General features: G+C 40.2%; 1 protein-coding gene across 1 annotated transcript in view; it reads right to left on the bottom strand.

Annotated features, from left to right (window-relative positions):
* LOC134651266 (uncharacterized) overlaps positions 1 to 26,664 on the bottom strand; it is a 62,994-nt gene extending 36,330 nt beyond the window's left edge. The window contains exons 1-6 of the mRNA XM_063506333.1: positions 26,392 to 26,664; positions 22,078 to 22,169; positions 13,281 to 13,390; positions 12,516 to 12,690; positions 9,019 to 9,101; positions 5,865 to 5,986 (exon numbers count right to left, since the gene is read on the bottom strand). Coding sequence (XP_063362403.1) covers positions 5,865 to 5,986; positions 9,019 to 9,101; positions 12,516 to 12,690; positions 13,281 to 13,390; positions 22,078 to 22,169; positions 26,392 to 26,494 — 685 coding nt within the window. The 5' untranslated portion in view covers positions 26,495 to 26,664. The remainder of the gene's footprint in view (positions 1 to 5,864; positions 5,987 to 9,018; positions 9,102 to 12,515; positions 12,691 to 13,280; positions 13,391 to 22,077; positions 22,170 to 26,391) is intronic.
* Positions 26,665 to 27,502: the final 838 nt, after the last annotated feature.

The raw sequence follows: 27,502 nt of genomic DNA, 5'->3' as shown, positions 1-27,502 counted from the left end.
GCATTACGTATTTAATCTGTCCAGTAGGATGTAGTCCACTTGTCCACCAGATTGAAGAGCACGCTTCGCTGAGTTCACTGTGGATACATATTATTGGTCTGGGTGGATCCTTGCAAGATCTAAGACACATTCGTCAGATTCCTTTTTCGTCAGGATAAATTATAGCCTGTTTTTTTTCGGACGACAACGGACTTTTTGTCAGATTCCGCATTTGTCAGAATTTTCTGTTCCAAAAACATTTCCTGCACAACTTAACCAGACGGAGCCCCGCGAACGGGGCTCCTATTTCTGGGCGGTTTGCCCTTCGGGCATCTGAAGCTACCTAACGAACCTAACCTACCTACTTATTGATTTAGTGTGACGTTCGTGAAAACATTACACTGGGGAGACAAGCGTAGGTAGGTAGATTAGGTTCGTTAGGTAGCTCCGTCAAAGGTTTAAATTAAATTGTTCGATCCACTGGTGGAGCATATTAAGAGATGCAAGTATCACAGGATAATTCCAAATCTTCCACATTATAGTTAAGTTTTTTCTGTCCAAAGAGTATTTCCGTTTTCGTCCGAAAAAAAACAGGCTATAATTTATCCTGACGAAAAAGGAATCTGACGAATGTGTCTTAAATCACTTGCAACACCACCAGTGGATTGAACAGCACTCAGGGAGTTTGGTAAGGGCGCCCGCTAGCTGGTGCGGTTGCATGAGCAACTACTAATAATGACTAAGGGCGTATGCTGAGACGCGGGCGACGCAGTTCACGCAGTGCATAGCAGATTTCGTAAAGTATAGAACGTCATTTAGCTACGCACGCTGCATCGTGAGGACGTTCCATACTTTACAAAATCTGCTCTGCGCGTGAACTGCGTCGCCTGCGTCTCGGCAATCAGCATACGCTTAGCCTAACTGGTGGGACGCGTGCGACGGATTTTACCTGTAATGTAGCACCCGGGTGCGTGCGCCTGCTCCGTGCACCCGCGTCAGCTAGTGGACATTGTAAGATCCGTATGTAAAAAAGTTAGGTCGTTGTTTTGGAATAAAACCGATAGGTAAATTATGATAAAGATCTCGACGTCACTCTATCATTTATGGTGGAGCCTATTTGAGAGATGCAAGTTTCACAGGATCTACCCAGACCAATGGTGGATCACAGACAAGTTTTTTAGCGTGATATTCAATCTACTGGTGGATCCTACTGAACAGAGGGGATCAATTGACTCAATTGGGTAAAACCTCAATAGCACGCTATGTACCTAACTAAATTCGCGCGCCGTCTAAATAAGCGAATCCCCAGGTTGGTTATAGATTCGCCGGATTCTTGTTTCGCTGGGTTTACTTTAGGACGGCACAATCCGAGAATAAGAGAATCCGACGAAACAAAAATCCGGCCAATTGGGAACTAATAACCGATCCCCACGGTGCCCAGGTGTCCGACTGAGACAGTCAGGCCAATTCGAACGTTCACTTGACATCAAACCGATATTATAATAATATTGGAATTATATCAGTTAAGCTGTCATTCGCGCTGGCCTCTCGCTTGCATTAAGGGCCACCTCCCACAAGCGTCTTTTGAGCGTCGGCGTTTAGTCAGCGCTATGGAAAATTGTGTCGCTACGCAGTTGCGCCAACGTTGCGTCAAGTAGCAGCCATAGAGTTGACTAGACGCCGACGCTCTGGAGACTGGTGGCTCTAATTGAGTCTGTGCGGAAAGAGCACTCTTTCCGCACAGACTTAATATGCGGACAAGTCTGAGCAAAATGATCGTGCGAATGACTGCTAACTGATATGATTCCAATATTATTCTAATACCGGGTTTCATGTCCGGTGCACGTTCGAATTGGCCTGAGGGTTATGCACGTGCCTAATATAAGATGTCCCTCACTCGCACATCGGACCGGCGTGTGGGTCGGCATCTAAATGTAGCTCATTAGGTGATTTTAGCTTTTTGAACGCCAAAAACACCTAAAGCCGCGCGTCAGTCTTGCACTGCACTAGCTTGTGCTAGGGCTTGCATTGCGCTCGACCATTGTATGACCCCTCTGCCCAGTAGGATCCACTATCTCGATCCACCAGTGGATTGAATAGCACACTGAAGTTCACTGTGATCCACCATTTGGCTCGGTGGATCCTGTGATACTTGCATCTCTTTATATGCTCCACCAGTGGATCGAACAGAATTCAGGGTTTGGTAAGATCCACTACTGATTTCAGTGGAAACTTTGATATAATTTATATATATTAGGCTCCACTGGAATCTAGGTTAGTTATGATAACTAATGGTGGTATTCATAAACAGCTAAGTCTAAAATGTCATTGATAATCGTTGGTGGATCACAGTGAACTTTAGTGTACTATTCAATCCACTGGTGGATCGAGATTGGATCCTACTGGACAGAGGGGTATGAACAGCCTTGATATGCCGCTCGCCGCTCCGCCCGGGCACGTGGGTCCAGTGATCCAATCCGCGGCCCAAAAACGCGCACTTTATGCGAGTATTTCGTTAATTGTGGTAATTAGTCGCACAAACTGTTATTAACAAGAAGCAGTGTACGACGCCTTTAGGTGTTCTTGGCGTTCAAAAGGTTAAGAGCGGTTTCTAGCTAGCGCGGGTGCATGAAACGGGCACACGCGCCGGGGGTCATTGTAGGTAAAATCAAAATCCGTCGCACGAGTCCGCGCCAGTTAGCGTTGCATTGCTCATACTATTTTTCGTTTCGGTGTTGTGTGCAGCCACACCAGCTAGCGGAGGCACTAAGCGAACATTTCGCAAACGGTCCAAGATTAGCGCACTAGCCATGCATTTCTCGATGCTCCTATTCACTCCTATTACCAAGGCTCGCTTTATAAGTGAAGTAAAGAAAAGTATAGTGTGAATTATTCTTTAAGAAAAGTATAATGTGAATTATTTTTTAATTTGCATGAAATAAAGATGTTTAAAATATTCAAAAGGTTTTATTTAATAAAATATATATGAGTGAACGAAATACACCGACCATCGGCTTGGTAAATATTTAACTTCCTCTAAAAAAAGTCTATGAATTTTATCCTGCTTTATATGGAAAACGGACGAAAAGTCTAGGTAGCGCGCAATGCAAACCCAAATGTTTCACTTGTACAGTATACACCATTTTCCAAAGACGCAAAGAGACTGTGCGGAAAAAGAAGAGTCGTACGACTCTTCTCTTTCCTTTCCGCACAGATTCTAGAAACTTAGATTACATTTTCTTGCCGTTAATAATACATATATCTTCCTTTATCACTCGAATATGTAAGAGCAACAAAGAGAGACAAATAGACAAAACTTACGGTATTCGTGGTGTCGTGCGTTCGGAATTAAACGAACTTATAAATACGCGAAGTCTTAGTTTTTGGTTACATTTGGAGCGTTTAAAAGCGACTATATGGATTCAGCACTAGCCGCTCATTCGGTTCTTCTATTGCACGCAAGATGTCAGTACTAGAGAGGATTTGGAAATACATACTTATGTAGTTTTGTGCGATTTATTTAGCAGTAACTATTTACGGAACATAATTACTTAATTTTTTATTATATTTCAGGTAAGCAAAGTGATGTTAATGGTTACAAAAGTAGCCCTACATTAATGACATTTTTTTAGTTCCAGTTTACGCCGCAGTGCATGATCAAAATCATGAATAGCATCTTCCCTGGACACTTTCGGTCTTTGGTGTCATAGAAATAATTATAAATAAAATTAAAACCTACCAAATAATATATGTCTCAATTATATATACCAATAGTAAAAATTGCCCATTCTGCTACCAAAGCTCTATCTAGTGTCAGGTAGAGCAATCAAAGCGGCATTTACCACAACTAATTAACTAATAAACTAGTTTTATTTCCGCCCCTGCAAGGATTTGAGTCCGAGTATACTTTTTAAAAAATAGCTTATAATAATGCCATTTCGATATTATATATGGCTTGTGTATACAAGTAAGTTTCAGTGTATAGTAACAGTTTTTCAATTCAAGCATATGTTTTATCAATTAATTCTAGCCCTGTACGTACTTAAACGTAGGTGTTGGTATACAGAAGTGTAGCATTTCTCATATTCTTTCATATAAAACACCTAACAACTGGCTACGTAACAAGTATATTGTAAAAAAACAGTTTATATGTTTCACCCTTTTTTTTAAATAGCTCAGTCCCTGCAAGTTATCAAAAGTTGGTGTCATACAATAAAATAATGCTATTACTAAGCGCTTTCAAATGAGATATGTCTCAACAGTATACATCCATGGGACAAATTGCCCATTCTCCTTTGGAACCTAGTTTTATTCCATTATAGTTCAAAACTCGATTTGAATATGTCCTTCTAAAGGACATCGGGACCTCCTAGTTAGATGAGTTTTTGAAATGTTATGTTAGAATTGTAAAAGTTGTCCCGCTTGCGGTCCGTTCAACTCGCGCAATAATAGCGCGCGCGGCCGCTCGTCGCGTTCGCACCCTGATTTATACCGAACAATTTAAATTGTACGCTTTCGGATTCTTCCTCTGTGAGTAAGGTAATGGAGTAAATTAAATTAAGCTCGGAGACACGTGCAAAAACTGTTTGCTAACAAATAGCTATCCGATTTGACAAAGTAATTGTGTTGTGAATTCATATGCTGACTAAATGGTTTTCTTTAACAAATTGTTTTCAAGAGTTTTGTAAGTTTTTGTCAAGGCGATGTAAGCTTTTTTCAAAGATTGTGTACAGTCCCGTTCAAAGAAATGTGCCGATTCAATGGATTAGGATTGAAAGTACGACATACATTTCCGACCCGGGCTGTACACGCTAGTACATAGATGAGTCGGCGGTGAGGTTTCGTCCTCACTTTTTAACTCTAGACAGACAGACGATATATCGTCATACTATATTCTGTCATTATAGGTATCTACGCTATGTATACCAACGTCGTTTTCCGTGTCCATGCGTCCGTAGTTGTATATCAACTGTCCCGGCAAGCTCTAACGACCAACTATTGTTCGAAGCAGTTCTTAAAGGTTGTTTTTACTCAATGCTTAGAACCGCGGTCAAATTATCTTCGATGTCCCGATTTTATGAAACGGCTCACAAAGGGAGGTCGGGGTCCGCTTGGCACCTAATGATATTTTGATATTTACTTCGACACATTAAGCCAATATCAAGGAATGTACTACCTACCTTGTTCATTGCTGGGATCACCCCCGCCCTGCTTGCGGCGTTTCTTCTCGCGACGGCGCTCCTTGCGGGCCAACTTATCGGCCAGTGCGGTACGTCTCTGCTCCAGCACCGTTGTCTGAACCTGCTACCTACACAACCTACCTTGTTCATTGCTGGGATCACCCCCGCCCTGCTTGCGGCGTTTCTTCTCGCGACGGCGCTCCTTGCGGGCCATCTTATCGGCCAGTGCGGTACGTCTCTGCTCCAATACCGTCGTCTGAACCTGCTACCTACACAACCTACCTTGTTCATTGCTGGGATCACCCCCGCCCTGCTTGCGGCGTTTCTTCTCGCGACGGCGCTCCTTGCGGGCCAACTTATCGGCCAGTGCGGTAGGTCTCTACTCCAGCACCGTTGTCTGAACCTGCTACCTACACAACCTACCTTGTTCATTGCTGGGATCACCCCCGCCCTGCTTGCGGCGTTTCTTCTCGCGACGGCGCTCCTTGCGGGCCAACTTATCGGCCAGTGCGGTACGTCTCTGCTCCAATACCGTCGTCTGAACCTGCTACCTACACAACCTACCTTGTTCATTGCTGGGATCACCCCCGCCCTGCTTGCGGCGTTTCTTCTCGCGACGGCGCTCCTTGCGGGCCAACTCATCTGCCAGTGCGGTACGTATCTGCTCCAACACCGTTGTCTGAACCTGCTACCTACACAACCTACCTTGTTCATTGCTGGGATCACCCCCGCCCTGCTTGCGACGTTTCTTCTCGCGACGGCGCTCCTTGCGGGCCAACTTATCGGCCAGTGCGGTACGTCTCTGCTCCAATACCGATGACTGGGCCCTGTAGACAACATTCTTTTAGAAACACCGTTTATTAGATCTCTTGATGACTATACGGTGAACTACACTAATATACCAATCGCAACATTACGACTACTTAGTTACTTCTCGTACTTTTGTCAATCGAACCTCAATAATACTGAAAATGTCATAGCTAACAATAAGTCCACGCTACGTCGGTTACACGTCGGTATATACATGGATTATTAGCTAAGAAGATTACGTTGATTCTACCACCATTCATAAAAAAACTTCATTTCAGTTGAGTTCAGTGATCTACTTGTAAGTATAGAAAACCGAAATAGATTCATACTATTTCGTACTAATTTATGGAGTTGAAAAATGAGTAGAAAATATACCAATTATTTTAGAAACGCAAATCCTGTCCATATACTCGTATACTACGCACAATCCAATTGTAACTAAATAAACCTAACAGATTACCTACAGATTATGATTTCTCTGAAATGTGTAGAAAACTAATAGTATTTTATGCAACCGTTGTTTAAGAGAGGTCAAAAAAGGCGAGTGGCGTGAGTAACAATTTGAGGCGAAGCCGAAAATTGTTAATAAAGACGCCACGAGTATTTTTTGACTCAGTTAAACAACGTTGCATACAATACTTTTTCTACGACCAAGCACTTACTTTGAAATAAAATTGTAAATTTAACAAATAGTTTTATTTCAAGAAGTAGCAAAAATGGAGGGTACGGGTAGGAAAAGAATGAATGAAATTTAAAAAAAAACATGTCTATGGTTCACTTATTTGTCAGAGATGACATTTAAAATAAGGTTGGCAACACTGTATTTCATTCAATATTTTTTAAGTGGTCATTACTAGAAGTATCGTAAAATCGCCAAAGAGATACTGCGTGTATGCACAAATTCTTTTTTGGGGAATAGACTAAAAACGTCTTGACAACTATAAGGTAGGGTTTTAAAGGTGTGTGCACGACCCTTTAAATGACAAATAAAAGTACGGGAGTAGAAAAAATAACTTACATGAAACATGTAAAATTACATGTAGGTAATGTAGGTATCTAAAGGAACTAAGAACAACATTAGTTAGAAAAACATGCAAAATTATAACGATTTTTGTTTGCAATGTTACCGACGCGTCCTACCGCGCGCGCCTTTTCACTCTTCTATATTTTTTATTAAAATAGTGTTTTATTTCTACAATTTTTTTTTCATTCAGTGTTACAAATATCGGTCGCTATAACTAAATAATACTGACCAAATTAAAACATTATTTATTCAATCGAAGAAATAGAAACAAGCAACTTTTTAACTAAATTATTAAACATTTGTTCCAGTTCTTGAAATAAAGTTTTAGACATTTCTGTCAATAAAATAAATTCACTACAGTGTCGGTTCCGATCCGAACATTGCCTATGGGGCTATTCATAAATTACGTCATTTCAAATTAGGGGGGGGCTGGACATCGGATGATGGTAGCAAGACGTAGGAGGACACGGGGTCATTCGAAGCATGATTTTTGGATGATTTTAGGGGGGGGGGGGGGGGGGGGGGGGGGGTCAAAAATCGTCAAAAATAGATGACGTAATTTATGGACAGCCCCTATGATGTATTTTTCTCGTAGAAAACTATGGACTTCTCACATGAATGCGCAACTGGCGGTCTAGCATGAGTTGCGTTCTCGCGCGCGACTCCATACTTGAAGTCGCGCAAGATGTATGGAGTTGCGCGCGAGAACGCAACTCATGCTAGACCGCCTGGTTTACTGTGTTAAAATCACATTACAATTTTTTCAAAATCTCGTTTCAATCGAGCTTGTGTAGATAAGTATGCTCATCCATAACTCTGAGTATCAGCACGTACACTTTTTTTGTTCCCTTCATCATAGAAAGGCATCAGGGCGTCTCGCAGGGCGTAATCGTGCGATAAACGCGTCTTAACGGTTGTGTTGTACTATCGCCGCCTTGGGACGTCACTGGTCCGTCGTCGCGTCCTCGGATATCGACGCATCGCTCGCAACAACGCCATTGTGCGTAACATTAGGCTAAACAAGAGCAGCGTGCGACCAGCTCGAGATGCGACTAATAATCGCGCGACAAACGCATCCGGCGGCCGCCATGACGGTCCTACAACATTAGGCCTGCCTAGAAGATTTCTAGCTGTAAGCAGTTTCTGTCGTAATGACACGTAGAGAGATGGAAGGACGAGGAGGGTTCTGTATATCCGATCCGGGCCCGGATCCGTTCCGATTCCGGTAGAGTACGTCCGTGTTCTCCGGTTCTGGTGCGGGGGAACCCTAAGCCAAAAGGAGGACAGATATAGGTACGAATAGGAAAAGGTATTAAGGAAGGTAAAGATAGTTTATTATTCAAGTAGGCATATTACAATGAGCTTATGAACGTCAAATAAAGCTACACCCCGGCCCTAGGCCTCGAGAAGATTCATAAAAAATCGTGAAAAATGGTAAATAATGAAAATATATCATATGACGTAAGAAATTAAATATACTATTTATCACGTGTATGTAACAGACAAAACGACTATAAACAGATTTTACTTGACAGGATTTACGTTTCGACGCCTACACAAAAGTGATTAGCAAAGAAGATATAAAATTTTGCTTAACGAAATTATTCAGGCGCTTTAGCAGGAGTCCATACACAGATACACACACACCTAATTATTAATAGATCTATCAACCCTACTTAAGCCTTTGTCAAAAATTTGCTATTGAATTAATAACCTTGAAATTGTAAAATACAGTCCAAAATTGTCTGGACGTATACGGGACAAGGCAAAGCTTAACCTTATCACTGCGAGTCTAATAATACATAACATTAGGGTGGTATTCCACCTGTCCAATTTCTTTGTCCAATCTGTACTTGCGTCTCACATCTTGCTTAGTGAAAGAGTGAGACGCAATGCACATTGGACCAAGAATTTGGTCAGGTGAAATACCAACCCTAGCTATTTTAGCGTTATAAAAATCCATTCAAATACTGGTAATTTACAGTTTACCAAACACCTCAAGTACTTTAAACTGCAGTTACTGACCTGGCTTCCTCGATCTGAGTGTTGAGTGTGAGATAGTCCGGGCTGTCCTGCCGGTCGTACCGCACGCCCCCGCCGTTGATCGACTGTCAACAAAAAACTTCAAATTAGTCCTCGTACTTGTACGATTCAGTTGTAGCGTTAATTTATTTATACAAACAGCAACACTTTTAACTGTCTATCGGTAGACCTTATGCCTTATGTAATAAAGTCTACCGATGGACAGTAAGCAATGTTTTTTTTTATTTGGAATCATTAAAAATACTTAAACGTTACAAGCTTGGGTCCTATGTAAGTACTTACTATTCTTGTACAGCCAGTAAAAGTATTAGCATACGTTTGTATGCAGGAGTCCAAAGCTGAAAGTCTTGCTGACTGTATGTACCAAGTATATTCATGTCATATGGATGCAATGAGCTGCAAAAGTGGTGGACGAGACTATAAGCGCCTATTTATGTAACTCTTTTGTAAAACTGTTATTATATTGGGTGTCAGATATTTTTGGCGCGTTGTTTTCTCCGCTACTTTACACGCTAACAGTACATTCGGCAGTGAAAACTAACATTGTCCCATCTTATTTAGATTAGCAAACTCACAAAAATGGCCGCAAGCGAGGTTAAGCGTTAGTGAGGTCGGTCCTGCCGCGGCGAGCTGCCCCGTGCCGGCCCCGAGCCCTGCCAACCACGCCCGTTTATGGTACACTCACCACACGGGAATGTTACGCCATTTAGGGTTCTAGCTAAATTGGTTGGACAATACTTACGCTATGGCATGTCCAATTTAAATTGCGTAACAATCACGGAGCGTGACTGTACAATTGAACAATGGGGTTGGCCGGTCGAAGTATTTAGCAGATGGCGCCATCATAGCTTGCCCTGTCAATCCCTAGAATTGTGTCAAATTTTCGTTTTTTTTAATGCTCTGGATGCCAGCCCTTTAGCGAACTCTCATAGAAAAAGGGGCAAGCTATGATGGCGCCATTTATGCAAACCTTTGACAGTTGCCAACCCCATTAGATATTACATAGCTAGTAAGTATAGGCAGTAAAGTTAGAAATGCTCAGATCACACGTAACTGGCCGAGGCGAAGTCGAGGTCGCCAACCATTATGATCTGAGGCTGTCTTATTTAGTACTCGAGGTTTATATACAATTTTTGTTCGGCGGAGCCGGAAAGCGGCAACTTGGTGCACGCAGCGTGCAGAAAGTTGACGCTTGCCGCACGGAGAACAGAGAACTGATTTGTGACCCACCATATAACAATAACACATTCAGTGCCGAAAACCCGACTAATATCGGGTATTTAATTATTTCGTTCCCAGGCCGCGCGGACGACCCGATACAGCTTTATATGACGAAATTTTTGTGGCCTGGCGCGGATGTCTTGTTTGGCTGGGTGGCAATGAATGTGTTAGCCTCTCGTGTGCCGCGATTATTTTAATCAAATCGTTTCCTCGTACGCGGGACCGCATACGAACACTTAAGTGTCATAATAATTAATAATATTAGTTTTTAAGTCAATGTATTGCCAGTGATGTAAGTAAATGTGAAAAGCTTTCACAGTGGGCCAGGAATCAACTTAAATTGTTCGGTATTCGGTAGTACAATAGTGTGACTGCTATAGTAATTGGCCAGTATACCTATAGTAGTTGGCCACTCTTAATAATAAGGTTTCAATTGACTTGTTTCTTTCTGATTTGTAAGGAGTGGCCAATAACTATAGCAGTCACCCTAGTACATTGTGCAATAAGAGCGGTATGGCAAAATTGTTAACGAGTGTCAAAACACAGATATTTGTATATGATATCACAGGGTTAGAGGGTTTTAGTGACTCTACAAGTTTAGTACCGCCCGAGTTACACATCAAGGTTTTTCATCGAACTTGCGAAGAAAAAAATTAAGATTTAAGCGAAATAAATGTTAAATACGGTAAAGTTAAGTATATCGTATATTGATTCCGTACATTAAAGCTAAAGACGATGATCATGTTTCAGCTTTTCATTAGTATACATTTGGAATGAGTGATGAATGCATGGAATGTGCGTGGCCTCTTCTTATAATGCAATAACTATATCACTCATTTTTTTACATTCTTGAACTTTCTAATCTAATCTTTGCTACTCGTATCAGAGACATCTAGCGCCTAATGCTTGTTTCGTTTCTTCTTAGGTGAACTTTCGAAATAGAACGCGCACAAAACGAGTCAACGTACTCGTTGGGTAATTTTGGCGTGTGCCGTCAGATGGCACCGTTTCCACTAATTACTATTGCGACTTTTCGCGCTGTAATAAATTTTTGCAGGTATTGTAATATTTGTAATCTCGATTTGAAGATTACTAACGTGTTTGAAGACAGTATTTCATAGGTACAGTGGCGTTCAAAAGTGCATGGATATGTTTCAACCGTAATATTAAGGCATTACGGTCGATCGGTCCATGCACTTTTGAACGCCACTGTACATATTAGGTACATGAAATAAAACAGGTACAGTCAGCAGCAGAAGTTGCTAAGCGGGCGCGAGGTGTTAATTTTGAACAACCTTGACACACTCTTATTCTCTTAATAATAAAGTCGCGTCAAGATCACCTCGCCCGCTTAGCAACTTCTACTGCTGGTGCTGACTGTATCTAGGCTTATAACTCTTAAGGCTTGGCCAAACACAGAGCGCGACGCAGCGCCGCGTCCGCGCCGCGCGACCGCGGCACATGCTAACAGGTTACCGACGTCAAACAGACTGCGTCCCGCCGGTATCACGCCCCGCTTCTGTCGCGCCCCGCGCCGCGCGGCCCCTTGCGTCCGCGCAGCACTACGCCGCGCGGACGCGGCGGCCCGCCGCGTCCCGCCGCGTCGCGCTGGGTCACATCAATCGGATCGGACGTTAGGCAGCGAGCGGTGGCGCGCGCGATGAGGGCGTGTTGAGAGCGCCGTCCACGCGCGCCCTGTTTGAACAGTCATCGCGTCGGCATCACGCGGCGCTGCGTCGCGCTCTGTGTTTGGCCAAGCCTTTATATAGCTTTGTGATGAAGATATCATGTTACATATTAAGCATGCAGCTTCCTAACAAATGTTAGGATTCACTCTTGTAAAGTAAAAAAAAACGCACACACATACCCAGTATACGCAAAAGCAGTATATTACCTGAGCATCGGGCGCAAGTTTACCACTGCGCCGCGGAAATGAGCGGTCAAGTCCGTCTTCGTCTGCAGTTGTTACATGATTATCTTGAGTATACAATATACATACAACATTCACAAGCAGTAACTTACCTGACAGCCGCCTAGCAACCACAAGTAAATCAACGCAGCGCGTATAGGACGGTGTTAATTCCGTCTCTGGTCGTGGCATTCTTCGGTCAAAAATATTAACAGAGTACCTAGTCACCTCACCACCGTCCGGTTCTTGCAGCAGGTTCTCAAGCGCGTGAAGAGCTGGGATAAGTTGGTCTCCGGCTCTGGCAATATGTGCTTGTGATTACATATAATATTAACAATTAGTAGCTCACCTGGCCACCGTCTGGCGCCCGCAGTAAATTTTCCAAAGCAGCACGGAAGGGAGGGGGTAAGTCCGTCTCCGGTTGTTGCACAATGTGCTTGGGTATGCGCGCGCCGCATAGAAACTGTGCTACTTCGTCTGTGAAGTGGTTGCAGTTGTGCTCTAGAAGGGAATACGCTGAGCCTCTGGAAAAGAGAGAAGCTATATACAATACAGAAAGACATATTACACGAATATTATATACAGTTGTACACATAAATATTAAAAGAGTATTCACATATAGTGTCTTTACTGTCTCAAGAGATACCTATACCGAATTATAAAGAGTTAACTAGACACCACAACAGACAATGTATTCGTAATTTTTTTTATGAGAAAGCCAATAAAAAAAAATCCGGCCAAGTGCGACTCGGACTCGCGTTCCAAGGGTTCCGTACATTAAGTCCGACTCGCACTTGACTGCACATTTCTAATAGGTTTTTCTGTTATCTATAGGTAAAGAACTATTTTGTGTATATTTTTCCAAAATTTTAGACCCAGTAGTTTCGGAGATAAGCGGGGGGGGGGGAATGGTCGGACAGACAGGGTTCCGTATTTTCCTTTTGAGGTACGGAACCCTAAAAATGTACTCATAAAAATATTAAATCTATGCCATAATACGGTAATCCTTGCATTTTCGAGCTCAGTAACTAGGAGGGTACGTGCAAGGCACCGTGCCCGCTAGAGTATGAAGGACAGGCTCCATCTCAATTATTCGGTGTCTTGTAAAACTCACGCGAACGTGGTGGCAGCCAGCCCCTGCAGGTATTCACGGAAGACGGCCGTCGGCACGTAAGTCACGCCAAGCCGCTGAATCTCGCGAGGTTGCCCCGCCATCGTGCCGCCCTGTAAACAAACAAAGAAGGGAGTTAAACTACTATTATATTAGTTAACTGTGAATAATGGTAGAAAGGAAAAAAAAACGATGTTTGAGTGTTTGGTCAGTTATTTATTTATTTACCGCCTTATTCATAAAACTTTACGGGCCTGATTTAGTTCAACTATGTTTTACCCCTTTCTTACAAATACATAAGTCAAAATTACAGATAAAGACTCGTTATTAGCGTTATTAGCTAATTGTGGTTTGTAGCCCGTTTATGAATAAGGGGGTAAATCATTATTACACAATACATGAAGGTACAAATGGCGGACTTAACCCCTTAAGGCATTCTTTACCAGTCAACCAATGGGTTAAACCAGAAAGATTAAGTAGCCAGTGTATTTTAAAGTAAATGAATTTGTAACCAAACCAGGTATCAACTGGGAGAATTTCTAATTGCATCTTTGTAACTTTTGCCCCAGAACATCACAAATGCAGCGGTTATTTCTGGATGCAACGGAACGCCGCCAGATTTAAAACATCTCCAAACATTTTCGAATTTAGTGAAGAAAACACGAGGACAACGTCATAGGTATATTAGAGCGGCCGCGTTCAAATGTCGTTTCCGTCGCCATCAAAAATAAATAAAGTCACCTTTACGTTATAAACGGTCTGCTGAAACGTGGCTGAAACTATTTCTTTTAAGGTCCATTTACATGGAGCGTGTTTCACCAACCGCCGGTGTAATACGATTATTGTCTGCTGCTATCTTTAATCAATTGTTTCCTGAAACGGTATCTTTTATTCTTAACGGTATTAGGTAGCTTATGTTATGTATCTATAATTTACTTAAGTTAATTACATAGGTAGATTAGTTAAATACTAATCTATTAATTAATTAACTTAAGTAAATTATAGGTACGTTCAATAACGCACAACGGAGAGTGATAAGTGCGTTTGCCCGGTTTTCCTGTTAAATAAAATGACTTCGTGCAAATGAGACACCTAAAATAATTTTGAAAATCCAATTCATGCGAGCAAAACAGGCCAATTCGAACGTAAACTGACATCAGAATAATATGATGACATTGATGACTGACTACCTATACAGGTGGCCCATTTAGATGAGTCAGTATGGGAAAATTTTATACTATAAGACATACGACGATTTCTTCTTAGGAACCATGTCATCGAAAAATAAAACTAAAATTATTTCTATTTAGATATCGATTGTGTAGGCCTTAAGCAGGAAATGTTACTATGAAACATCTGTCTGTCTGAAATGATAAAATGCATTGTTTTCATATCCTTTAATTTATTTTAGTAAGTTTTCGAAATGACGACCATTTTTTTTCAATACAATTTACATACATTTTTTTCTAAACGTATGAAGCAGTTTTTCTTGTTACTAAAATCGAGGACATGGTTCCTAAGAAGAGATCGTCGTATGTCTTATAGTTTCAGATTTTCCCATACTGACCGATCTAAATGGGCCACCCTGTATAAATAAGTATGATGTCATTTAGTTATCGTGCGTCTCGCCCGCGCCAATACATGTACAGGCAAGTAGGTACGAGACTACGAGCGTAATGCACGATATCTGGATGACATCATTTAGACGTCATTCTGATATCAGTGTTCGTTTGAATTGGCCTGAAAGACGTTAACAAACGTCACACTGTTTTGGGCAAAAACGATTATAGCCCCAACTCGTTCCATGTAAATACACCTTTAGGTTTACGAGTATGTGTGAGCGGGACAAACGAGAAATGCCGGTGTATTTCGGTCGCCAACCAGGAACCGGTGCATTAGATAACTCCGCTCCAGATACAATTGCAGGAATCACGGAATCTAGACCGGGCTATAACTAGATGCACTGAAGTGAAACTCGTAGACTTTGAAATACCTATGCATAGACGAGGGGACCCATTTCGATCGAATTTCAAAACGGAAATACAAATAAAGAGTATAGTAGTTAGTTACTATTAACTGTGTTTATAACTAAACATATGTACCTACAGATGTAATGCTTAGTAGTTATCAGTTAGCAGCACATACAAATACCATACATATTTCATTTATTGACCGAAAAGCTCCATTTATACGGCGCGAGAACTTGCATGCAATATTCGATACATTGCTAACTGGGTCAATCAACTATTTCTTGTTGTTATTCTGTCCCATCAGCGAGGATACAATAGTAGCATAGATTGTTAGAAGAACTGCTGTACCATGTTCTACTAACATGCTCAGTAGATGTCCCATTATGGAAAGGTCTTATAACTACCATAAGATGCAAGTTTGGTTCATTTAAATACGAAAATTATCCATACGAGATTTAATTCAATGAAGGCGTAATTAGAGTGACAGAGAAAAATGTCCGCAACTTGCGAAATTCGGTTTTTGCGATAGCCCCTCAGGAACAACGAAGATAAAAGAGGGAATAGTAGAGGGGGGGGGGGGGGGGTAAGGAACTCACGAGCGAGGTGCAGTGCACTGCAATTTACAGTCTTGGCACGGTTTGGCGCACCTGTTGGGAGAGGGATTTATAATAATGTAGGTATGTCGTAGAGTTTAACATGTGCGCTCCAGCTATTGTCTGAATAGCGGGAAGTGGTAACACGTTGCAATCTTGCAGTGTGTTTATGAGTATCACAAACAAATCGGTGGTATATTATTCTTCTTTAGAAGAGTTTGGCACACACACTTCACGCTACTACAATACACTCTAGAACTACGCCATAGCGCCGTACTTGTGTTGGGACATGAGGATTTATTGTCTTCCGATGATAACTTTTTGTGGTGTTTATAAAGAATCGAAAAATTTGAAGGGGCTAGTCCTGAACAGATTCCCAAGATCCTTACTACATTTCGTAGATTTTTGTTAGGACAACATAAAGTTATCGTGGAAAAACAGAAGATTTTCATGTCAAGTAGATAGGGCAACTTTTTATAGTTCGTCAAGTCCCCGCTTATACATGCTGCGATAGATACTCTTGTATCTTTCGCTTTTTACGGCGTGGCTACATTTCGACAAGAAAGTAGAAATTAATTGAGGGCAAAATGTGCAATATTAATATGATAATACTGCAGAATGTTTGCCTGAACCATAGGAGAATTGATTGTAATAGAGGTAAACTCTAAGAAAAAAAACGTGCCCCTTAGTTTGACATCCAAAACAGATGGCGATGTACAGCGCCATGTGTTTTGCGGTCACTGAATTGTCAAACGTCAACTTTTGACAATCAGACTTACCGCAAAATGTATGGAGCTCGGAGCTGTACAGCGCCATCTCGTTTACAGCTGTCAAATTAGAAGCACGAAATTGTCTTAGATTTTATACATCAATGTATGTTTATGTTGTATGTTTGCTTGAACTTATAGTTGGTAACTTACCTACGGTTAGCTGTTTGTCAGCTGCCCACAAATGACAGGTTACAATTACAGAATGTATTCATATGATGATAGCAAACCACACTCCACAATACAAAGAGTGATACCTAAATCTAAATATTTCGTTCTTCCGCATAAGCGCCTACTGTACGTTGGCAGTTTGCCATTATGTGACTGTAACATTATTTGATTGTTTTGTCACACTTTTGACAAGAAATCTGTTGTTGTCAAATATAAACTATTTTAGTTCCTCTTTAATATAATTATTATGTCGCGCCAAATAGACAACCAATGGAACCAGAGTGGCGAAAGAAAATTCGCTATCAGTCAGGTCAGGACAGGGAGTGCGGAGTATGTGCGTAGTCCTTTGCATAGGCATACTTTGCTTCGAATAAAGAAATATTTGTATTACATATTATGTCAATAACGATATTAACGATTTAGGCAGCTGTGGTTCTGAATAATTGTTCATAAATTACCTACACTTACCGAGCTTTTAAACAACTTTTTTTGAGCGCCTTTCGATTTGATTTGCATAACAAAAACAAGCCTATTCAATATTCCGCAATGTCGCCACTACGCGCGTAAATCACATTTAAAAATAGCCCCTAATGTAATATAAATAGAGTGCGATATGCGCGTATCAGTGAACTATATTTTGGCAAAAACGGCGGGATAAAGATAGATCGTAAGTTATTAATAGGTGTAATTGTGGAATGGTATTACGCGAGTAGTATGACGGTTTAAATGCGTCATGACTCATGATCAGAGGGCCTACCGCGAATCACGTTCGACCCGTTGCCTCTCTGTCGCACTTGTAATTTCGTACGTAAGTGTGACAAGGAGGCAACTAGTCGGACGTGGTTTGCGGTAGGCTCGCAGATGATCACAACACGGGGTGCGGGATATTTCGACTATAGAGGGGGCGTAGTCAAGAAATTAGAAGGCACCAAAAGCTATGGCGCGCCGCGCGACTTGTAACGGAAGATATGGCCGTCGTGCTCGTGTTTACCTTTTATGTCAATTACTCTGAAAATATACTTCCGTTTTAAAGTTTTGCCCGTCAAATATCTCTATCATTTTTACTATCAGGAATTAATTTATATATGCCTAGTTACTAATACATACCTACTTGTCCAATACCTTACATAGTATACATTTTTTATTTATACTTCTTATACGTTAAAATCAAATAGATAGCGTTCTTAAAATAAATACAATTTCGCATGCTAAGTCATATTATATTAGCTATACTACTTCAGCGCAATAAATACTAAATAGCCTAAACATCGGTCGGTACCTACCTATCCAAAATTTCAGTCAAAACCAATATTATCTACCTTTAAGGTAGTACCTTTATGAAAAACTTTATGAAGACATGAAACTACAATTTCGAAATGATTTCGAATTAACTTCCAAGACACGGTAGTTAACAGTTTTACTGCTCGCCCTACTTGCTAAACGCGGTTCTGCGGAACCTGAGTTCCGCAAACGGACCATAACCTAGATCGCACACTTATGAAAATCTGTATGGAAAATCTACCGTTTATTCTCGAATCTACCTAATACCTTTATAAAATAAGTGTCATGTCAAAATTTTAAGTTCCACCATAGAGAAAAAATACATAGATTGCTCACTCCATACATCAGTTTTGATACCAAAAAGACTATTAATTTCAGTGTCTACATCTAGCATCGAGTAGTGGAACTATCAGTACTGCTACTTAACAATAGATGTAGCACCGACCGGAGAGCCTTATGTTGCTGATCATATTTCTCTATGGTTCCACTAAACCGAAGCCAGGAGTCGGCACGATCGCTTGCACGTTATTAGTCTTGAGTTTTCGTCGCGAAGTAGAGTTATTATTTGCAATAAAAAACATTGGTTGGGCCATCATGAAGATCGGGACGTGAACAGAGCATACCTATCCTATCGAACGCCTCAGGTATAGTCCGTAGATTTGAAGCTGGCCCCAAACGGCTAATCCTTTATACCTATCGCTGGGGTGTGACATGGTGGAGGCGGATCTGCGTGAACTTGGAGTCAACAATTGGCGAGAGGTCGCACAGGACCGAGAAAAGTGGCGCTGTCTTGTGTCGGAGGCAAAGTCTCATATTGGGTCGCTGAGCCAACGGAGTGAGTAAGTACCTAACTAATAAAAACCATACCTAATTTAAATCGTTACATAATTAAGTAAGTAAATATCTTCCAATCTGGAAAGGGTGTCGATCAGATAATGCGTAGTCAGAGTACGCATATTTGCGAGAATAGATGCTCGTGGGCATGTGGAATAAATAACCGAGATACGGCCGCTGGACAACAGAAACTGAACTGTCTTGTACTGGCGCCATAAGATATATCGGATCGGCCTAGGTGTTCACAATATCTGAACACGCACTCTAACGCCTTGACAATAGAGGCCTGTTCAGATATTAGTGAGCGCCTTGACCGCTCCGATATATCTGATGGCGACTGTACATTGTACAGACGTGAAATGAAAAGGTTTTCCACTTCTGAATGTTTACGGTACGGAGTCAAATAATTAATTGCATTATATTCTTGTTGCCCTAGCTAGAGCTTGGTTGCACGTATTCTAATCAAAGGAATGGGAAAGAGACTTCCGCTAATATTATTAGTTACAACTTGTGAAAGAGTTTAGAAGAGAAAGCATTCGAAAAAATATGTCAAAATTAATTTGTTCCATAGTATAGAGTCCATGGTACGGTGTAGTTTCCAATTTAGTTTTTGCACCTCCATAGTTTAATAAAATTAATATTATCATTTCATTTCTCCACTACCTAAAGGTTGTCTGGAAGAGATAGCTCTTTACACACACGCTCTGTATACGTTGCTACAATAAGATATATTGTGAATATGTCAGTAAACAAGTTCAATACTATAATAAAAGATACTTTAATAAAGAAAGGCTATTATAGAGTAGACGATTATTTAACAGACACACACGTATGGTCGGATACCTTATCTACAGTCAAGCGTAGCATATATTAAGTTATAATTTTAATACACATGTATATTCTATCTATACAATTTTTGACTTTCAAAAAGTGTTCTGTAAGAATCTATTTTGAATAAAAATATTATGATTATGATTTAGTTAGCGATAAGACCGCCCTTTGTTACCTCTGTCTTCATGTATGAATGTGCGTCTCTCTGTAAATGTTTTATTGAGGTTGTGCAATAAAGAGGATTATTGTATAGGTAAGAGAAAGCATTGAACTTGTAAATAGATGTAAAACGAGTATTTTATGTAGTTGGAACACGACACAACTAGAATCCTCAAGGGATTTGGCGCGTCCAGCGACAGGGAAACACGTGGTAGAACCGTTGCCAGAAGCCACTCCGTTATTTTGTGTTGTAAATAAATCTAAAACGAATGGGACATGTTTTTTATGGAAATGTTAGACAACTATGATTTGCGTTGGATTTGGCACAGAATAAGTAATAGTATTATCATACAGAACGGCCACGCACCGCCCCGCCCCGACTCGCATTACCTCGCCCCGCGACATGAACCTGTACGGTTACCATCAGTTTGTCACTGACATAAACGCCGTCGAGAACGTAATTTACTTTCTATACATCCCGTTTCCACGAATATGCGAGTGCGAGCGAGATGTATAGAAAGTAAATTACGTTCTCGACGGCGTTTATGTCAGTGAAAAACTGATGGTAACCGTACTGGCGGACTTCTGGCGTGCTCTCAGTAAAGCGACTTACCCACACATACACAATAACGCGTGTACAGACGTGTCGTGCACATATATAAACGCAAATGATTTTTGATGTATGGCGTGTCCGCCCTGTGAATTTGGCGAGTCCAGCGGAAGACAATACGTAGTATAAATGTTGCCAGAAGTGCCCACTGCATGTGTCGGCTATAACTACGAACACAGTTGAAGAGGGACGATGCACTCAGCTGCTAAAGTGTCATTCTATGGAACTTGCTAACTATGTAAACAAACCGCCATATTAAAATTGTCTCTGAATGAAAATTTACTAGTGACTTTTGTTTACATAGTTAGCAAGTTCCATAGAATGATACTTTATATCATACAGGATTTGGAAGTTTGAAAGGAACTATACTAGACTAGACTGTTTTGACTAGAAAATGTAGCGATAAAAATGGATGATCGATAAGGTCGTAACATGGAGTGTATACTGTAGTTTCCTAAATGGCAGTTAATACCATTCTCATTTTTTTCCACTTTTTATTTTTCTCGTAAGCTTCATTTATCAATAGCAATTATAATCATTCTCATATTTACCCATTCTATGTATTTATTAGTAGCTTATTTTCTCGATATGTTTTTGAACCGTTTTCATATTTACCCATTCTATGTATTTATTAGTAGCTTATTTTCTGCCTGACATAACAACAACAAACTATGAAAAACGCTGGGGTGTCCATCAAATCTGGAGTTCGTCGGACTGTTTCTTTTCAAAAAACATTTCCTTTGCAACTTACTAGACGGAGCCCCGCTTCGCGGGGCTCCTATTTCTGAGCGGTTTGCCCTTCGGGCATCTGAAGCTACCTAACGAACCTAACCTACCTAGCTATTGATTTAGTGAGACGTCCGTGAAAACATTACACTTTGGGGAAAAAAGCGTAGGTAGGTAAGTAGGTTAGGTTCGTTAGGTAGCTTCAGATGCCCGAAGGGCAAACCGCCCAGAAATAGGAGCCCCGCGAAGCGGGGCTCCGTCTATTTAAGTTGGAAAATAATGCGAATGGTTACAAAACATACCGGGAAAATAAGTTTTTCAAAAAAAAATTGCATGGAAAAATATGCGAATGACTAAAGTTGCTATAGGGAAAGGAAGATTACGAGAAAAATATAAAGTGAGAAATAATGCGAATGGTATTAACTGCAATTAGGAAATAACGATTTTCGGAACATACAGTATACACTCGTAACATGCTGGAGTAGCGACCAATCGACATGTACCGCATCGAAGTGTGACCACTACGTTCTCCATAAAATTGACCGACTATCTGTGAAGGTAGCGCAACATACTCCATGTTAAGTATAATAATAAGCATTACTCAGCACAAGAGCGGCGTGGAAGATCACATAACATCTTGTTTCCACTAGTATTTTTTGTACAGACGCCATCAGTTATACTAGCGCTCCAAGGTGCTCACAAACATCTGAGCACGCCTCTATTGTCAAGGCGTTAGAGTGCTTGTTCAGATATTGTGAACACCTTGGACGGCGACAACGACAGTATACTGTATACTACGAGCAAGTTTCAAGTTCTCTGTTGATATTTCGAGCTAAGAACCTGTGGTTTGTTACTTACGATAGGCGCAGAGGCGATGCCCCCGCCTCCGTAGTAGTACTCGCGGCCGAATACCACCAGCGACGTGTGCCACACGCCCTCCACCTGCCGACCTGCGGAAATAGATACATGCGTTATTATTATAGGCATAAGGTGTATTTTCACTTAATACTAGGTAGAATGAATGGGTCGACTGTAGGATTAATCTATCGGACACTCTTCGACAATCTTGTTTGTAGAGCGATAAAAGTGTACCTAGTCTATATTTTTGTGTACGGTGCAGTGGTGCAACACTGTCCGACAAGATAATATCCCTACAACACTGTCTATCGAAAATCTGATGTTCCTATTACCAAGGCTCAAGGCCAAGGAAAAACGCCCGCCATTTTGAAAACCCTGTGCCGTACAACACAGACTTCTTTATACCAATTTCAACGATTAAAAATATGCCCCAATGACATCCGTAGACCGTAAACGACCACTTTCGACTCGTAATTGGATCCTTATAATTTGTTTTCATAATGACGAGCGTTTTTCCTAGTCTTGCCTATTACCTATATATTATTTATGAGAATAATTTACATTATCTACTGTTTTTTAGGAATGAAAATGACATATTTCGTAGAGCCTGGAGATAAATTATATGATATTTGATATAATTTTGCGCGATTAGTTGTGTAATAAAGGTACTATTGCAGATACGTATTGCTGTTTTGTCTTCAAGATTACACATTCAGTATTTTAATAAACAAGTGCAATACGACTGTTCTTATCTGATAATTGAATTAGAAACCCCTTGTTACACTAACATAACAATTAGCGATCCTCACAGCGGGAACATATCTGTTCGCGTATTCTTGGCGCTGCGTAAACAATGCTTCAGGAATGCGCGAAACCATTCATTAAGATACATTACGAATTACGATCTAAAAACGCGTTGTCGGGCCGTTTCATGTTTTACGATCAAGGTAGCCATGTAGAATATACATATCAGAGGGCAAAAACTCATGACAAAAGAATCTTCCTTCGTAATCATGTTAATGTCAACCCAATAAGAGCAGGCGCCTAGCCTTATAAGATTGCATATACTCGTGTGATTTCGACAAGTGCCGCTGTGACACTGACTCGAATCTCCCTAAGACCTACCCTACCCTAGGGCCGGGACATGGACCCATGATATATTGCCCCGTTTTAAACACGCAAGTAAACTCTTTTCACTCGTATTTCGAATAGAGAAATTACTGGTTAATTGGACAAATCTAATTCCCAATCTGTCCGGTTGTTCGCAGTTCAAAATGATAGTTTGATTGGGCAAATTGCGTAGAAAACAGTGTTTAACCCTTTAACATTTCGCCACAGTCTGATAAATAAGACAAAGATCTGATTTGGTTTTTACAGCACATTTATAACTCCCGTAACTATGCCAACCTTACTCTGCGTGGTACAATTACTATAGTTAGGGAGGCGAGGTAGCTAAATGGCGTAATTCAACGGCGCCGTCGAGACCTATCAAAATCGAAAGATAAAATAATTTCGAAAAGAAAAGCTCGTATGGCAAAAACCATTTTAGCGGTGGGTTTGGCGTGTACGGTTTTTCAAAAATGTTAAAAAAAACAGTTACTTGGGCATTCTCGAGTGCGTCAGATATTCATACTACGTATGCCCCGAGTGCCTCTGATAACAACGGTATACTAATCTGCCGGTTTGCGTGGTGGGGGTAGGCATAAAGCAGTCAAAAATGCAAAAAAAAAAAATTTACTCGAGCGCGTCAGATTTTCGGAAGGGGTGTTAAGTAGGCCCCAAGGAAGCTTCCTTTAAAAAAACTGACGATTTCGGCGTGACGATAAGTTACGATGAATTTTTGAAAATGCAAAAAAAAAAAGTTTTTTTGAAATACTCGAGCGCGTCAGATTTTCATAGGGGAGGTTTATCTCGGTATCCTGAAAGCATATTTTTTTAATCTGACAAAAATGTTGGTGGGTTCTCTTAATCTGACCGGGAGTTTGAGTTTTTATGATGCTTCAAGTCAAAAAGTTTTAACTTTGGACAAAAATGTAAAGAGACCTTTTTTGTGTAAAATAAAATTACCTTTTTTGTTTATTTAAACTTTTTTTTTGTAAAATGTATCGTTCGCGACTTATATGCCGCAACGCGTTCTTAGGAAGACGAAATGGCTCCTCCACACTTCCGGTCATGCGGAAACCGGCAGATTTTGTATTTTTAGTAAGTTTTAGATTATATTCTTCAAAATAAAAAAATAAAAAATCGCGCTCGAGAATGCCGGATTAACGTTTTTTTTTTACAAGTTCGCGACCCTATAACTCGGCGGCGTCAAGGACTTATCGTCAGATTAGTTAAATTTAGTCTTTAAACACTAAAATCAACCCCCAATATCTTAATCTGACGCGCTCGAGTATTTCAGACTATCCATTTTTTTTTACTAATCTGATCGTCTATCCTAGGCGCGCGTCACTACATATAGAGCTAAATACTTTACAAGGTTGTTCTATTAGGTCTAAGGTATCTCTCATATCTTAAACTGCCACGCTCGAGTATTGCCGAAAATTCCCCTATTCGCCTCCCTAACTACTATTTACTGTCGGTGGCGACACGAGCACGGTCGATCAAAAATTGCTGGCGGTTAAAAGGTTAAAACAGGCCTCCACAGACGTCACTGATGATTGCATGTGAATTGCGTTACATTGCGGCATTTGATCGATCGACTGAATTCGTTGCACCTAATTAGCCGGCAATTCTAAAATCGTATGCAACGTGAGTGAGCTACGATTTACTCTCGCTGTAAAAACAAATAACGGACAAAGAGAGTTACATAACGAAAACTTTCTCTGTCACAGCTCGGAGTCTAAGTATAGGTGTGTAAGTAGTCCAACAAAACAGTCCTTGAAACAGATCGGGAAGTGGGACGCCGGTGTCACTTACCTGCAGGATGCAGCCAGATTACTTGTATTTACTATGTATGTAGTCATGTCATACAACTACTAGTTATAATAAAATGTTTTACCAGTTTTTTTTTTCGTATAAATACCTCCTTACCCGCGTCATAAAAACAAAGTCAGAGACCCTTCCGCAAAAAAAAGAAAATAGTAATGTTTTTATCTGCCTCTTTATCACAACAGAGAGGTTCGCTTGAATATGCAAGAATGTTAGAGAGGCAGAATAGGCAGATAACGAAATTTCAGTTTTCGTTTTTCACGGTGGGCCTTCGAGTTTTGTTCTGTGTGGAACGAGTACACAAACATGCTTACATAAACTGATTGGTAAATTCAATTTCAATTTCAATTTCAAAGCCTTTTATTATGGAACATACAGTTCATAATATTTAATACAATATTTATTTATTTATTTATGTGTTTGCAACAACCGTCGGCTCGACGTGTCATTTTGACACAAAGGCCTCCTCCATTGCCTTCCATGCTTCTGAAAAAAAAAAAAAAAAAAAAAAAAAAAAAAAAAAAAAAAAAAAAAAAAGGCAGACAATACAAGAGATGGTCAGATGATTTAAAGAAAACTGCTGGTCCACTATGGAACCGACTAGCCAGAGATTGGTAAATAAAACAACCCAAATAGTTGGATTAAAATAAAACACAACAAAGAGGTAACCTTTGATGGTTCAACTATAGTTTGTCAAAGGACTGTCTCATTTCAAACATAGACAGAGATAATCATACTATCTTTGTCTTACACTAGGATGCTAGTCTTTTACCCAAAAGAAAAGGATGACTATAGTTTTTTTGGTTCTTATTGACTGACAAATTGGTTTGACCAACTATATGTGGCTATCAGTACTATCTTAGAGCATACTACTGCCAGTGAACTAATTCTACTAGACTTAAGTGTCACCACAAAAAGTTGTCTTTGGGGCGAATATTAACAAAGATGTTACTCGTATATTTATCCTCCTAAGGCTCATGGTCCTAGCTATAGTACTTATTAAGTTTAATGAAATTTAAATCATTTTCATTTGTTTTGTAAAGGTGATAAGACTTTTATTGTGTACTACTTATAGTTTATAATTAAGTGAACAATTAAAAATTAATTAAAATTGTCCTTCGCTGCCTGAAACACAGGGAATCCTAGTTCAGGCATTTGTAAACCACTTGTCTCTATAAATTCTTAGTCTTTAAGAGCAACCACTGTACTATACTTTTCTCAATAAATTATTTGTATTTTTGTATTTGTAAAGAACTAATTGATATAACAGGAGATACAATCGGCCATGAAATAATTTTTTCTGCCTTATTGTAAGCTTAGAAAACTGACTGCAACAGACACTTCTTATAGTAGCAAAGCAAAAAGACCAGAGAAAGAACTTACCCATGATAGCTGGTGATAGAAGAGCAGCAAGCCCTTGTGTCAGGTCATAGATATACAGGTCTACCGGCTCCCCGCCCTCAGGACACTCGCTTTCCGTCGCCATCTTCCTGTAAACACTTCACTGCTTAACACACTAAGTTATGATACCACTACTCAGTATTTTAAGTTTCAAGAATTTATATCGTCCGTTTATTTTCGTAAATCGAACTTCAACGCGAGCGAGCGGAGGGTGAGCGGCAGCAGGCGCCGCGATTGGCAGACTCAGACTACACATACTACGAACTTCTGAAATTCTGCACCCAAAATATAATAGTATTAATACGTCGCCGACGTCCAACGCTCGCTAGTTTTCAGCTAGCGCGAGAGCTCGCGTAACTAGCTGGAAATTGGCTAATAAGGAATGATGACATATTGTAAAATATAATTTAAAATTTTCAGAGCAAAATATATTTACCTTTTTATTTAAAATTTGACTTAAAAAAGCGTCTACAATTACTGCAAGATATTTTGAAAGTTTATATTCTAAAGCATAATGATATTTTAAATATTACACCTTGTTTATGTTTCTATTTCTTCGGTCGATGAATAAATAATGTGACCAATTTAATTTGGGCAAGTTTTGATTTTTCAACTCAACATGACAAGACATTAACGTCATTATCAAATTTGAAGTTACTAAGGTGCGTTCGTCAACCAAAACCAAACGAATTTACTCCATTATGTACAGCGAGCCGCAAAATTGCATGGCCACCTAAATCCATAAATAAACAAATATGGCTTGACTTCAAAGCAATGTTATGTTTTGGTTGTATTATTTCCAATTTATTTATTTCCTAAACAATAGCACAAATCTATCTAATCTAAAATTAGCTTAGTATCTAAACGTACTTTAATTTTGTCAACTTGTTATAAAGGCGTTTTTACATTGTAGTATTTTTAGTACATTTTTGTTTTTAGGATTAGATAGTGAACGATCCCTTTTATAGATGTTCGAAAACCTGCCTACTTGGAAATTTGTTATGATAACATTTCTTACAATTCTGCACTAATCGTCATGAAATTAGACACATCTTAAAATAACTTTAAAAAATTCATTTCAATTTGCAACAAA

Source organism: Cydia amplana, chromosome 9 (genome assembly GCF_948474715.1).
Source record: "Cydia amplana chromosome 9, ilCydAmpl1.1, whole genome shotgun sequence".
Classification (NCBI taxonomy): domain Eukaryota; kingdom Metazoa; phylum Arthropoda; class Insecta; order Lepidoptera; family Tortricidae; genus Cydia; species Cydia amplana.
The sequence above is the reverse complement of the archived record's forward strand: the minus strand, read 5'-3'. Positions and strand labels throughout refer to the sequence as shown.